At 44.8% G+C, this 14,593-nt stretch overlaps 1 protein-coding gene across 2 annotated transcripts; it reads right to left on the bottom strand.

The window, feature by feature from the left end:
- Positions 1-7,336: 7,336 nt before the first annotated feature.
- Positions 7,337-11,085, bottom strand: mycn (MYCN proto-oncogene, bHLH transcription factor). 2 transcript variants are annotated; one of them, XM_089022395.1, is made up of 3 exons: positions 10,930-11,085; positions 10,024-10,705; positions 7,337-8,790 (listed from the first exon to the last, which is right to left on the bottom strand). In XM_089022395.1, the coding sequence occupies exons 2-3, from the start codon at positions 10,682-10,684 to the stop codon at positions 8,066-8,068; spliced, it is 1,386 nt and encodes a 461-aa protein (XP_088878521.1). In that variant the 5' UTR covers positions 10,685-10,705; positions 10,930-11,085; the 3' UTR covers positions 7,337-8,065. The 2 variants fall into 2 exon arrangements, with proteins under 2 accessions (XP_088878521.1, XP_088878520.1); XM_089022394.1 differs by lacking the exon at positions 10,930-11,085 and having other exon boundaries at positions 10,024-10,722.
- Positions 11,086-14,593: the final 3,508 nt, after the last annotated feature.

Genomic DNA, 14,593 nt, shown 5'->3' on the forward strand with positions numbered 1-14,593 from the left:
TTAATCCAAATAAACATTTGAAACGGAGCGCCGACAAACACGCTCGAGGGAACAAAAGTGGCACACTTTGAGATAATCTTGACAAGACGAGGGTTCCTGCGAGGACAGCGTTTCACTGTCGACATTCCAGTTTACTTTGTGAAAACATCTGGAGGCCTCATTCCTATTTACAAAAAAAAAACACTTAACTCATTCACTGCCATTCACGGATTTATTCTGGAGTTGAAAATATGATGTTGAGCGCCACTCCTGAATGTGTTCAGGTTTTGTTTTTTCATGCTTGTGTGCCGATAAAGTGCTGACCGTCACCTCTGGCAATGTTTTTTTTCTTTTCCACAAGGGGGCAGAACTTCCCTTTTATCCATGTTAGCGCTTTGCTCCAGCTACAGCTGTTGTTAAAGCCGTATATGAACCAATGTTTGCATTGCATTGTACTTTGGACAGCCGCCCTTATTTCAAGATCATATAACTATACTGCTGCATCATCGTTTCATTTAAGAAGCAAAAACAGTTGCAACTAAAGTGGTCCCAAGATAAGTGAGAAGACAGTCATGATGATACCCCACCCCCCCACAACAAAGAAGCCATTACCGCCGCAAAATGTCAAAGAGAAGATGGAACGATTTTTCTCCTGCTCGGACCACAAAGTCGAGGTTTTATCAAAATACAGGGGGAAGCAACGAGAATAGCGTTTAAATATAGACCTGGAAACCCAAGCTTGCTGAGACCGGATGGATCCACGGGCCTCATTGTGAATCGTCTGCGCATCTTAGGAACATTTTTGTGTTCTCTGGGGATGTTAGACGGCGATGACAAAAACACAATATCTGCCCACAGGCAATGTAAAAGTATTTGGAACGCCAAACACTCACTTTGTGCGATAAAAACAGGCATGTGCGCAAAAAAATGTAAATCCAATGCCAAAATGAATCATTTTATGGCAGATGTTTGCATTTTTTGCGGCTAAGCAAAGTATTTTAAGCACAACATATCTGCCATGATTGCAGGATGCGTGTGTTGTAGTACTCGCTATTATTTTTAAGCACATTGTGCAGGTCGATTTGCACGCAGACTTAATGGTTTGGTAGCTGAATAAATCGGAATTCAATATCGGGCCTTTACCAACTTCATTTCGGTCGCACATTTGCTTGCTTTTAGTATTCTCAGGTATTGGCTCAATCGGCACTAAACTGCGACTCCAAGATAAAGCCGCTTCTTAACTCGAGACTATCTTCTTTCGTCATAAAAAAAGAGTTAATTCCTAAATTATATGGGTCTGGAGTTATCTGAGCTTGAAATGAGGGTGGCTCTCTTGGAAGGGGAAAAAAAAACATTGCCTGGGGTCTGACCAGCACTTTATCGGGACCCAAGCATGAAAAACCAAAACCCGAACAAGTTCGGGAATGGCGCCATACGTCATATATTCAAATCCTGAATAAATTTCTGAATGGCAATGGCGTCAAAGTCAAGGCCAGGGGGCCAAATCTGGCCTGCCACATCATTTAATTCGGCCCGCGAAAGCAAATCAAATGTGTGAAATTCCATGATGCTTGCTAAAGTCCAAACCAAAATTTTAAATTGTCCCATGTAAACCACAATAACAGTCATTATTTTTGAGTTCAGATATGTAATATATGAAGGGGATGAAACATTCTAATAGCTTCCCAAAATTCATAACGGCCATCGAGAGGAGACTTTAACTACAATGTGGCCCGTGGCAAAAAAATGACTGACACCCCTGACTTAGGGTAACTTTTAACATTTTAAACTAAAATAATGATAGGTGTTATCATTATTTCAATGTTTTTGGCATTATCGCCGCGGAGGGCGGCCAGTTTGGGCTTGACCGTTGTTGGATGTCGTCAGCTCAGTTGCATGAGACCAATAGCTTCAAAGAGACATATAGCTTACTTGAGAGGGGGCTTAAAGATGGACGCGGCAATGTCATTCACAATCAATACAGGCTGAGTCTGAACGGCCGGTTGAATGGTTGCATTAGCATAGATATGCAAAGGTAAACCACACTGGCTGAATTTGTTTTAATAATTAGCACTTCACAGTGGCTTTTTCCGCCCCTTTCTTCCCATTGTCACTCTTCACTCCCCTCACTAATCCTGTCGTAATAATCACACTTTTTTTTTTATCTCTCTCATTCTGCGTCTTTTCCCCTTCCTGCCCCACGCTCCCTCCGGCCAGGCTTTCTTTTTTTGAGGTGCTGTGTTGTGCGTCCAAGGCCGTTTTCTTGGTCGGAGCACACTCTTGAAAGGCTATTCATGGTTTCTTCAATGCGGCCGGCCCTATTACGTTTGCTTGTAAGGGAGAGAAAGAGAGAGAGAGAGACCGAGAAAGACAAATAAGGCAAAGGAAAGGTATGCTGGAGTTGGGGTGGGCCGAGCTACAGTACCATCTGTATGCAAATGTCCTCAGACTTGGTAAACTTTGATCAAACTCTTCTTTCTTTCTTTCTTTCTTTCTTTCTTTCTTTCTTTCTTTCTTTCTTTCTTTCTTTCTTTCTTTCTTTCTTTCTTGCTTTCTTTCTTTCTTTCTTTCTTGCTTTCTTTCTTTCTTTCTTTCTTTCTTTCTTTCTCTCTCTCTCTCTCTCCCTCCCTCCCTCTCTTTCTGTCTTTCTCTTTCTCTTTCTCTCTCTCTCACTCTCTTTCGATCACTGTCTTTTTCTCTCTCTCTTGCTCTCTCTCTCTTTCCTCTTACTTTCTTTCTCTCTCTCTCTCCCTCTCCCTCTTTCTGTCTCTACCTGTCTCTCTCTTTATTTCACTCTCACTCTTTCTCTCCCTCACACTCTCTTTCGGTCTCTCTCTCTTTCGATCTCTGTCTTTTTCTCTCTCTCTTGCTCTCTCTCTCTCTCTTTCTCTCTCTGTCTCTAACTCTCTTTTTCTTTCTTTCTCTCTCTCTTTCACTGTCTCGCTCACTCTCTCTCTCTCTTTCTCTCTATCTGTCTTTCTCTCTCTTTCTCACTGTCTCTCTCTTTCTCACTGTCTCTTTTTCTCACTGACTCTCTCTTTCTCTCTCTTCTCGCTCTCTCTGTCTCTGTCTTTCTGTCTCTCACTCTCTCTGTCTTCCCCTTTCTCTTTCTCTCTCTCTATCTCTGTCTCTCTTTCTCTCTTGTTTCTTTCTCTCTCTCTCTCTCTCTCCTCTCACCCTGTCTCTCTGTCTCTTACTCTCTCTCTCTTTCTCTTTTTCTCCATCTTTCTCTCGTAGTCTCTCTCTATCACTTACTCGGTATCTCTGTCTTTCTCTTTCTCTTTCTCTCTTTCTCTCTCTATCTCTCTTTCTCTCTTCCTCTCTCTCACTCTCTTTCTCTCCCTCTCTCCCTCTCCCTCTTTCTCTTTTTCTGTTGCTCTCTCTATCTTCTTTCTCTTTATCGTCTCTCTCTCTCTGTCTTTCTCTCACCCACCCCTCCCTTTGTCTCTCTTCCCTTTCGACTGTATGTGCCCTGCAATTACTGTAAGCCTGCATCCCTTTGTCAACAACTCCGCGTTGTACCCCTTTGGCACAAAACTTTCTTGGAAAAAAAACTTGACCCTCATGCCTTGCCCACACACATCCATGTCTTCGACCCTCCCTAAAATGTCCCTCACACACATGCAGAGTCCCCGAGCACCTGCGGCCACACTGTTCCCCTCAACAGATGGTGGACCCCCCCCCCCCCCCCCTACTAAAAAAAAAATACTCCTCACACACACACTTCACATGGCAATGGGTGACGGGCATGCCTTTGTGCAGAGGTTGGGCACATTACACACACACACGCACAGTTGTGTACCCACATACAGCAGCCATTGTTTGCGCCATATGGGGAGGTGAACATGTTGAATACAGATCGGGTGTCCGGCAGTACAATAGATGTGTTGTCCCAAGTGTCGTCATCGGACGTGAAGAAATGAAACAAAAAAAAACATGCCGCCTTATCTTCTGTACAGCTTTAATGTATGCCAGTCAAGAGATTTGTAAGCCCATTAAGAAATGTGCACGTGCACGTGTGTGTCTTTGTCTGGATTGTCTAACCAGCCACCCAGTCCGGCCGGGCAGGATAATGGGTATTAATCAAGGAAAAGCCATTGCCATATGTTTGTTTAATGCTGTGAAATGAGCCTTGTTTCAGACAAGCAAAAAGTGTGCCTTTGGGAGGAAGACCAAGGCCGATTTATGATGTCCGCCACTGAAAAATCAGATTTTGTTTTGGGTTTTGAACCAGATAGCACAGATGTCAAACATCAACAGAACTGTGGCAGTTCTACAGTAGCGGTGTGGACTGTTTTCACGACAATAGATTGTAGAAAATGTGATGAACGGTCGCAGCTTATCTGGACGTGCACCATTTTTTATTCACCCTTTCTGTTATTGTCCGCAAATTTGTTTTCATCTGGTAATCTAGTCGGATAAGCCATCAAGCAGATGGTAAGAGGAAGGGGTGGTGGAAGTGAGGGGGGCGCTTTGGGAGGGCTCGGCAAAGACGGCAGACTCCTGTCGCATCCGCACACATGCAGACACCAGACCCCTGTTACGTAATCCACCAGTTGCACTCCCCCGTCCCCGCCAAGAGGCCTCGGTCTTGAGATGTCTCAAGTCCAAAACAAAGTCATCTGTCTTCATGTAGCGTCTTATGTCCAGAGCGGATCTCCGGATACCGCTGCACCTGTGGCCAATGGCGGACCGGAGGAGAGTTGAATAAAATCTTTTGAGCGGGAAATAGAAAGTCCCTTTCTTTCTTGGGATTACCGTATTTTCTGGTGTATAATGCGCACCTAAAAACCTTGATTTGACCAAAAAGATGGCCCTGCGCCTTATACGCAGGTGCACCTTCTATGTGAAGTAATATTGAGCCTCAACAGGTCTCGCAACTACTGTCAGCAGCCCCTGACTTAGTTTCCCCCTGTAGAAGAACAATTGCATAAAAACATCTACTATAGCGCCTTATAATGTGTTGTGCCTTATATTTTGATTCTTTTGTATATTTATATATTTGGAAAACTGTTTTCATTCATTGAATGCGCCTTATACACCGCTGCACCTTATACACCGGTGGAACATATACACCTGAAAACACGGTACTCAGTCATCCCCCATGTTGTTTTTTTATTTATTTATTTTTTAATGGCTTTGAATTCCCTCGTCGCTTTTTCTCATTTGCCTTATGCGGGCACCCTGTGTCGCCTAATGGCGACTCGGACCGTGGCGACAGATTTTTCTTTCAGCCATCTCCAGAGAACGCCCGGGCCAGCCCCTGAGTGGCACATAGTTGGGCTCAAGCCTGGCGATGCTGGAAGGGGGGTGAAGGGGTAGGGCGGTTGGAGCCATGTGGCTGATGTTGGTAAACAGTATCCAGGCTTGGCTTGGCATTGTGGCTGTCGGGCGAGCAAGGTCGAGTGTATCAGGCACCCGAGGGCCACACACAGAATGGGAGGTGGCGGCATGGTCGTGGTTGGGGGTGTACGTTAGGGGGGTGTACAATAGGTACACACACACATTTGCATTCATGCGCACAGGCAGAAATACACGGACAAATGAAAAGACTCACTCTGTCTACCACTCAGCAGCTGCTCTAGTTTCCATGGCGACGGTCGGAACAATGTCGTCGCGAGTGCCTGCGCGCGCCCGTGTGTGTGTTTCCACGCACTTGAAGTGAGTGAAGGTGGGTGTGTGGGTGGGGTGAAATCCAAAACTCTTTATTTCTCCATCAGGACGAGCAAAAAAAACAAACATTTTTTTTTAAATGAGGAAATTGTAAAATGAAACAAAGGAGGGGCACGGTGCTCCAGTGGAAACCAAAAGAGTCACAACAACCAAGATCCCGGTTTAATGGTGTCTATTTATTTGTCAAAATGAGGTATTTCAAAGTGCTATGAGTTGCAGCACTGATAAATGTACAAATTTAAAAATCGGAAGGGAAAGGGGAGGAAAAAAAAAACATCTCATATCAAGATACCCAGTTCTAAGCACCCGATAGTCACAAATACAGGTATAAGCAAAAGGGAAAGGAGCGGAAAATATATATATATTTTTTAAAAAAGGTACATGAAGATAGAACACATTTGCTGTACAAAAAGTTTGAGATAGAAAATGAAAGAAGATAAGTGATATCTACCGAGAACTCATTTTCATACGAAAATATAAGTATCAAATTTAGTATGTATCAGGTTCACACTAAAGAGCGTAAGGTGTGTAGAATTAGTAAAATGATACGATACAAAGAAAAAAAGACAGGCGAGGGAGGCGAAATCAAAATATCGTTATATTACAAAGTTCATGACTCTCAAAAATTGAAATCTTACAGTACTTTTTAAAATTGTATATAAACTTCCAGTCTAGTGATTATTGGCAGCTTCCTGACGTGTATAGATTTATTTTTTGTTAAAACGAGGATAAAATGTATAACAAAACAAGGCAGATCTGAATGTATTTTGTCTGCACTGGTGTGACAGCAAAAAAAATGTCTGCGCCCCTGTTCAAATGCGACAAAAACAAATAAGTAATTTCTAAACTTTTTCCCCCATTATTAAAATAGTGAACATTTCGATTGGGCGAAAAAAAAAAATATTGAAAAAGCTAGTTGCATAAATATGCACACCCCCAAACTCAGACCCCTTGGCTGTTTAATGTTTTTGCGTTTTGGAGTCTCACTATATGTCAGATTTCAAAGGGTTCAACGGTGCACAGAACTCTTCAGATCACCCCGACAGTCCTACCTGATTCAAATTTGGACTCTGCATGGCCCATTTGAAAACCTGCCCCGTTTTCTGGTGAAATCACCCTTGTGTGGATTAAAATTATGCTCTCATGTTGCTGAAGCTCTCTGTAAACCTTTTTGCGATGTGGAAATGTTGTGGCTTGGAACTGAAGTGGATTTACGTGAGACAGGAGGTTTCAGAAAGTGTGAAGGGTTGAAGACTGTGTCTTTTGTGTTGTCACATTATTTATTTTGTTTTTGTTTATTTTTTTTACTTCAAGATGGCGCGGCGAGAGTGGCTGTCTTTACAGCAGCTCCTGTATTTTGTTTTTACTGCTGTGAAATGTGAATTTGTCCACTGTGAAAACAAAGGCTCATCTAATCTAATCTAAAATGTCAGGAATAGCCAATCCGAATAGCTCATCTTTATTTGGAGATCATCACAAGCACTTTAAACCCCTCACTCCCCACTCCCCAGTTAAAATTTGATGAATTCTGAATTCCTCACTTCAAAGAGAGTGTGCACCCTTATGCAAACCTCTCACATTTGACTTAACTGCTCTTTTTTGGGATAAAGTTGAACAGGTTATACAGTAGAGCACATTAATCGTGTTAAAAAAATGTTTATCCTTGTCTCATTTTTTTTTAACATTACAAAAACATGGCGGCTGAACATTTTTTTATAGAAACATTACAAAAACGTGGCAGTTGAACAGGGGTGTGTCGACTTTCTATCCATTGTATGTACAAAAGTGTCGGCTAGAAAGGTGCACAGGTATACATCCATTTTTGACTTGGTTGGAGCACCAGTGTGATGGAGGAATGAGAGACAACCTGTAGTGGCATCATCGCTTGTGTCCATAAAGTCTTTGTTTTTTTTCGATTCCGTATAAATTTGTCCCGCTTTTGCAGTTGTGAAGGCAAAGTTATAATTGTGCGTGACTCCTTAGTTGAGTCGAGCACGCAGAGCAAGGTGCCCTCCAACACCGCTCCGGTTGGAATCCACTTGATTCCAGGCTGGTGTCACAGTGAGTACATTAAAAAAATGCATACAACACAAATAATAGCAAAACTTGATATAAAAAAGCCTCTATTTCCTCATTCTTTATCGTTCCTCAATGTGACTGGATTGAAAAAAGTAAACCCTAAACATTCTTAACGTCAACAAATGTGCAAAAAAAGTGGCGGCAGTGAAAGTCCCGACATCCCCTCCGAATAAGCATACCTCTGACCCTCTGAGACTGTGCTTTAAGGGTCAAGGCCAACTCCAACGGTTCCCCATCGAGACTGGGAAGTGGATGAGACTGTTTTTTTGGCGCAGGTTGGCATCCCGGGAACGTATGTGAGTGTTTGTGGGCATCGATGTGCGCTAATGGCGCGTCAGCGAGTCCTCGCTAGCTCCAACCTGCGCATCAGCTGCTGCCGGCGGGCTTGCAGCCTGTCCTTCTCCACCTGGAGTCGCCGTTCCTCCCTGTCGAGGGAGCTAACGTACTCTGTGGCTTTCTTGAGGATCAATACCTTGGCCGCCTTTTCGTTGTAAGCTAGCTCGGGCACGTGGTCGCGTAGCGTCAGGAAGCTGGAGCGCAGGTCGTTGCGGCGCTGGCGTTCCAGGATGTTATGGTTGCGCCGGCGTTCGCTGTCCTCCGAGTCGGAACCGCCCCTGGGGCTGCTGTCGCCGCTGGAGATGCGCTTGCTACGCGGGCCCGACGCGCACGACAGGGAGGGGGTTCGCGTCGGGGGTCTGGAGACTTCCGACGTCTTCTGTTTCTTGGGTGGCGGCGCCGGGTCGTCGTCTGACGTGTACGGCGAGGGCGCGGCGTAGTTGTGTTGCTGCTGGTGCACCGAGCTTCGCTTCAGGATAAGCTCTTGGGGGGCTCGGCTGACGAAGCGACCCGTCGAGGCCGACCCCGCCCCGAGGCCAGACCCCCTCTGGTCATGGCTTCTGGAGACCATGGCGGTTTTGTTGATTGTGGAACGCCTCTTTTCGACGGTGACCACGTCAATCTCCTCCTCTTCTTCTTCTTCTTCCTCCTCCTCCTCATCATCATCCTCATCCTCTTCCTCTTCCTCCTCTTCTTCATCGCCATCCTCTTCATCATCTTCTTCTGCGAAAGTAAACGAGAATGAGTTAATCTGTCAGGTCGGCTGGTGACAGGTATGCACGAGCGCGCATTTTATACATGAGCATTGCTCAATGCCGTTTGCATAAGCAGAAATGCCTTAATGCTTAGCGTCAGTCACCGCTCGGCTAATCTGCCGCGCAGGCGCTGACACGTCAAGTCTCAACGCCGAGCGGGCAACTTGGCTTTCTGCAACTTTTTAATCGGCTTCGTCTGGAGAGGGACCGGTCGGAAGTCACCCGTCGTCCCTTCCCAGACTCATAATGTCAGTGAAGTAGCATTCAAAATTGGATGTCTGGAGCAATATCGACGTGATTTTTGGTTTTTGGATGTCACGGTCCATTTGCGTCAAGGTCAGGCGATGCAGTGGCCATGCCGATCCAGTAGACGGCACTACAGCTAAAATCTTGTTTATTTTATTTTATTTTGTCTTATTGGGCTATCGAGTTTTGGACAAAGCGTGCGTGCGACAGCAATCGGATCACAGTGCTTTTAACCCCACCCCCGGCCGGCTTGGAGGGGAGCCAGGCAGACAGCTGTCGGGATGGAGCGCTTGTTCAAAGCTGCCGGTCCCTTGGAAACACACAAAAAAGAGAGAGAGAGGACCCCTCCCCTGCTTTGTGTGTGGCGGAGGAGGCGTTTTTTTAGCAAAGGAGGCTGCCATGCCAAGTTGGGTGCTCTTTGTGCTCCTTTTTTGCTGTTTGTTTAGATAATTCGTCAATTGATAACCACACACACACCCTCGCTTCCCAGCTCGAGTCATCCCTTCATAGCAGTGCAGCATCAACATTTTTTTTTAATTTAAATAGGGGTGATGGGGTGCAATGATGACATCATTGCATGTTTGGATCACGTGACGTCCCGCCAATGAATGACGCTGTGCACAAATGTGATCCACAATTTACACTAAATCACGTCTTCCGTTCTGCTTTTTTTGAAGTCTAAATCTTTTGGTAGGGGCCAAGAGTGGGATTTAGGGGTTGGGGGGTTAACCACATGGCAATCGGGCACATACAGTTCCATATTTTGCCGCCATCTGTTTTTAAGGAAAGGCGTCTGATTATATCAACTCAGTTGACTGTGCGCGCGCGCCCGTGCGTGCGCGTAATCCGATTTCCTTCCAGTCATATGAACGTCATACCAGTGCGCTTTTTGTCGCGTTTGGCGGTCAACTCGCCGCAGACAAAGACATTTGTTGACATGCTCGCATTTTCTTACCCGAGTCGCTTTGGGCGCTCCCGTGCGTCGTGGGTGCGCGCACGCTGACGCTCGAGTCCCCGCAGCTGCTCTTGTTAACGGGGAAGGGGAACACCACTGCTGGGTCCACGCATTCCGACGCCGCGCTGCGGCTCACCACCTCAGGCGCTTTGACGCACATGTCCCGCCTCCCGGTGGAGGTCACCGAACCCGCCGGAGCCACCGTCGCGACCACCGTGGCGCTCGTAATAGCCTTCCCCAGTTTCTCCGTGACCACCCTCTCCAGCTTCTCTCTGGCCGAGAATCCACTCCACATACAGTCCTGGAGGATAATGCTGTTTGGGTTTGTATCCAAAGCGGAACCGAACAGATCCATATCGTCAGACGCCCCCCAGATGTCATCTTCGGGCAGGAGGAGCAGCTCCGAAGCCCAGTCCAATGGGTCCCCCAAGCCGAAGCCAAGGAGGCCCGCCTCCGGGGAGGCTGCCGCCGGCTCCCCAGGTAGAGCGGCTCGGCTCGGGGAAAGGGGCGGAGTGGGCAGCAACTCGAATTTCTTCCAGATGTCCTCCCCCGGTGGCGCCGAGTCGGGACCACAGAAGTAGAAGTCGTCCTCATCCGGGTAGAAGCACGGTTGTAAAGAGTCGAACTCCATGTCTGAGTTTTTGCTTATAATCACGGGCATCCTTTCCCACGCGTGAGAAACCTGCGCGGAATAGAGAAGGAAAAAACCTCATGAAGCCATACCTGGACACGCGCATGGCTCAAAGCCCACACACAGACACGCAGTCTGCATTCCATTCACACTCCCGTCCCGTGTGACTTTTTTGAACGCGCACCCTTCCACTCTGCGCGTAAAATGTGCCACCGGTGCGTAAAATGTGCATGTCTGCAAATGACAGCGCGCGCGTTGGACAGGCAAGCCTTTACCTTATTGTGACTTGTGATTGTTCTCACGCAGACCAGTCGTGGTCTCTGCAGTGGCAGTGGGTAGCGACAAAAGACACCAGATGTGAAGCAGTCATCGACGTGGGGAGCACAGGCAGCCCTCTGACACGCACCGTGGCTGGCCGCACTGTTTTACACTCAGAAGACAGGCGAGCTGGCAGGCAAAGCTCCTCCCACTCACATCCCACCCCCTCCAGTGCCTGGAGGAGGTCGAGTGGGAGGGTCGGTAGTGGGTGAAGAATGGAGGGAGGGGGGTGGGGAGCTGTTGTGGATATTCAGTCGCTCGCTCTTACTCGCAAGGTGAATGCTGATATAATGTTAACACGGTGACAACACAGTATGGGAAAGCTTTTGTTTTGATCGTGACGTTTTTTTGTATTTTTTAATATTGATTAAAAAAATATTATATAATATATAATATATTAAAATATATGTGTGTGCAGGGGGTTGTTGAAACCCTTCCCCTGACCTCAAACAGAAAGGCTGCAATTTGTTGCATTACCTATTGTTTAAAAAATATTCATAATCCTCATCATATTTTCCCCTAAATGGATGACGGGAATATGATTTATGTGAATTTTAAGAGGCAGAGTGGTCTCTTTTGTCTGAAAAGAAGCAACTTCGCCCACTTGCAGTTATTAGGGGTTATTTGCGCCCTCTTACGGCCACTTTGGGAAACGCAACCTATTTCCCAGTGGATGTAATTTCAATTTTTATTTTTATATAAAATGAGAAATGCGGTTGTTGATTCAACATAAACTTTTGTTCTTGGAGGTAGATATCTTACCACAAAAATATACAAAAAATGTAAGTAGCTGGATTGAGTAACAATGCACACTTCAAATATTGACAGACAATTTAGTTTTGGTTGATCGCCTTTCACCAAAAACAAATGAGATAGATGGCTCGATCATTCAACAATTAATATTTGCATCCAAGAGCTCACAAAATGATTCAATAATTTGCTGCTGTGAAATGTACATTTCTCCAGTGTGAGACTGATAAAGGCTAATATAGATAGATAGATAGATAGATAGATAGATATAGATAGATAGATAGATAGATAGATAGATAGATAGATAGATATTACATACATAAATACATAAATCCAATACACAACAGTGCAGTGTAAGAATCCAAACAAGGGCGCAGAAAATCCTACTGGACCCTCCATACCCTGCCCACCACCTTTTCCAGCTACTCCCCTCGGGCAGGCGCTACCGATCCATGTGCACCAAATCCAGCAGACATTTAAACAACTGCTTCCCCCAAGCCATTAACACTCCAAACAGTAACCCTAATAGAACTTTATAGAGCCTCCATTTTCCTCTATTTTTTGATGACACCGCAGTGCAGCGTGTTTTACCGGAGACAAATTTATTGTGTGTTCTACATACTTGGCAATAAATATGATTCCGATTCAAGATTCCTTAACTCATTCACTGCCAGACGATGATCAAAAATGTGTCTACTACAGTGCCAGGTTTTTGTGACTGTCACTCAAATTCCAGGACCCACAGAATATTGCGTTTTAGGACTACTTAAACATTCAGTGCAGCGTAAGAAACCTTAGAACCTCTTATTTTATCATAAAAAAATTCTTAATTCCTAAATTATATTGGTTATCTGAGCTTGAAATGAGGGTGGCTGTCCAAAATACAATGCAATACATACATAGTGGTTTATGTAGCGCTTTAACGAGAGCTGAAGCTGGAACAAAGCGCTAACATTGAAAAAGAGAAATTCTGCCCCTTTGTGGAAGGGAAAAAAATCATTGCCAGATGTCCAGCCAGAGCTTTATCTGCACCCAAACCAGAAAAAAACAAAACCCGAACAACCTTTTTCAACCTTTCATCCATCAGTCTTTTGACATCATCTTGTTTTGAATCAGTCATGCATTTGAACAATGTCAGTTGCTGAATCGGCAGTAGTACCCTTGAGTTATCTCTGTTCCTCTACACCCACCTTTGTTTTTTAACCTTTAAGGACATTTTGGGAGAAAAAAAGGCATATCTGTATATTGTCACAATGGTTTCATTACCAGGCCTGCTGGAAAGCGGAGAAATGACTACCTATTGTTTCCCCCAGTCTAACAATACAAGATGCAGAATTATAACGCACCGTCATAACATCCCCAAAATGATGACTGTTGTCCTAGCGTAATCCAATAGGTGATCCTATTTGTGTGTATGTGAGTGTGTGTATGTGTGTGTAATTGTTTGTTTTGGGGTCGAGTTCAAACAGCCAGTGAAAAGTGAGAATGTGCAGCTGTTGTCTCCTGCGAGGAAAGCTTGCAGGGAGTTTCCTGGGATCGGGGGAGACGGTTAAAGGAGTGGAAAAAAAAATCCCCACGGGCTTCGCTTGTCTTTAACTTTCTCAAACTACTGTTCAGCTAATTCCGGAAGTTTCCTGTGTGAAACTCAGACACACACGTGTTGTTTTCTTTGTTATTTTTTTTATTTAATCATTGACTGTCAAGTATGCAACGGAAGTTGGATAGTGCTGCTTAATTGGTTGTTTGACCTTTGATCCGTTCAGATTTTACAACCATGCTCCCCATTAAAACCCGTTCACTGCGCCAATCCCAAATTTGTTGTTTCATGCTTGGGTCGCGATAAATCGCTGGCCATGGCGTCTGACAATGTTTTTTCTTTCCCACAAGGTGCATCATTTCCCTTATTTCCATGTTAGCGCTTTGTTCCAGCTTCAGCCCTTGTTAAAACGCTATATAAACCAGTATGTGTCTTGCATTGTATTTTGGGACAGCTGCACTCATTTCAAGCTCATATACCGCCAGACCCATATAATGTAGGAATTAACTCTGTTTTCTGATGAAAGAAGAAGGCAGGGGTGTCAAAGTCATTTTTTTGCCACAGGCCACATTGTAGTTATGGTTTCCTCTCGAGGGCTGTTATGAATTTCGGGAAACCATTAGAATGTTTCATCAATTCCACTTATTACATAAGAACGCACAACAAATTAATGAATAACTAGTTTTCAAATCTGAAGTCAAGAATAATGACAAATTTACACACCGAAACATGTCAGCCGTCACGTTTTGCAAGGTGGTGGTGGCAGACGTGGATCCCAAAAAGCAGGCAGGAGGGAACAGGAGGTTGTGTTTCATAAATTGTATTAAAATAAAGTCAGCAGGAACAAAATCTAAAACATCAAAATCATCTGAACAGAAAAAATACAAAGTATCAAAAGAAAACCAACATTAAAAGTCCGCCAAGGTTAAACAAACACATGCACTGCACACAATGCATATAATTGCATACAACAGCATACAATGTGTTCAACAGCATACAATGACATTTAACAATTACCCGACACCGAATGGTCGTGCCGGGGCTCCTTTTGAGTGTCATTGATTGGAAACGACCAGCACCTGTGCAGGTGCAGGCGGGGACGACAGCGCCCCCTGTTGGTCGCCAACCAGATCATGACATCAGGTAATTAAACACCTAAAACACAACTGTCTAAGAAAATAATGTGTTGTAAATTAGATAATAAGGAGACAGTATGAACTTAACACAACAAATAATGACTGTTATTGTTATTGTTTGTATACAACAATTTGAAATTTTGGTTCGCACTATAGCAAGCGTCATGGAATTTCACAAGTTTCATTTTCTTTCGCGGG

This window comes from Hippocampus bargibanti, linkage group LG19, assembly GCF_051943395.1.
Source record: "Hippocampus bargibanti isolate YZ-2025 linkage group LG19, ASM5194339v1, whole genome shotgun sequence".
NCBI classification, from domain to species: Eukaryota; Metazoa; Chordata; class Actinopteri; order Syngnathiformes; family Syngnathidae; genus Hippocampus; species Hippocampus bargibanti.

What these genes read in the sequence shown, in the direction of transcription:
- mycn (XM_089022395.1), bottom strand. Translation starts at nt 10,684, where the DNA reads ATGCCCGTGATTATAAGCAAAAACTCAGACATGGAGTTCGACTCTTTA. An exon ending in GAGCGCCCAAAGCGACTCGG is followed by an intron (nt 8,791 to 10,023) that starts GTAAGAAAATGC and finishes TTACTTTCGCAG; the next exon opens with AAGAAGATGATGAAGAGGAT.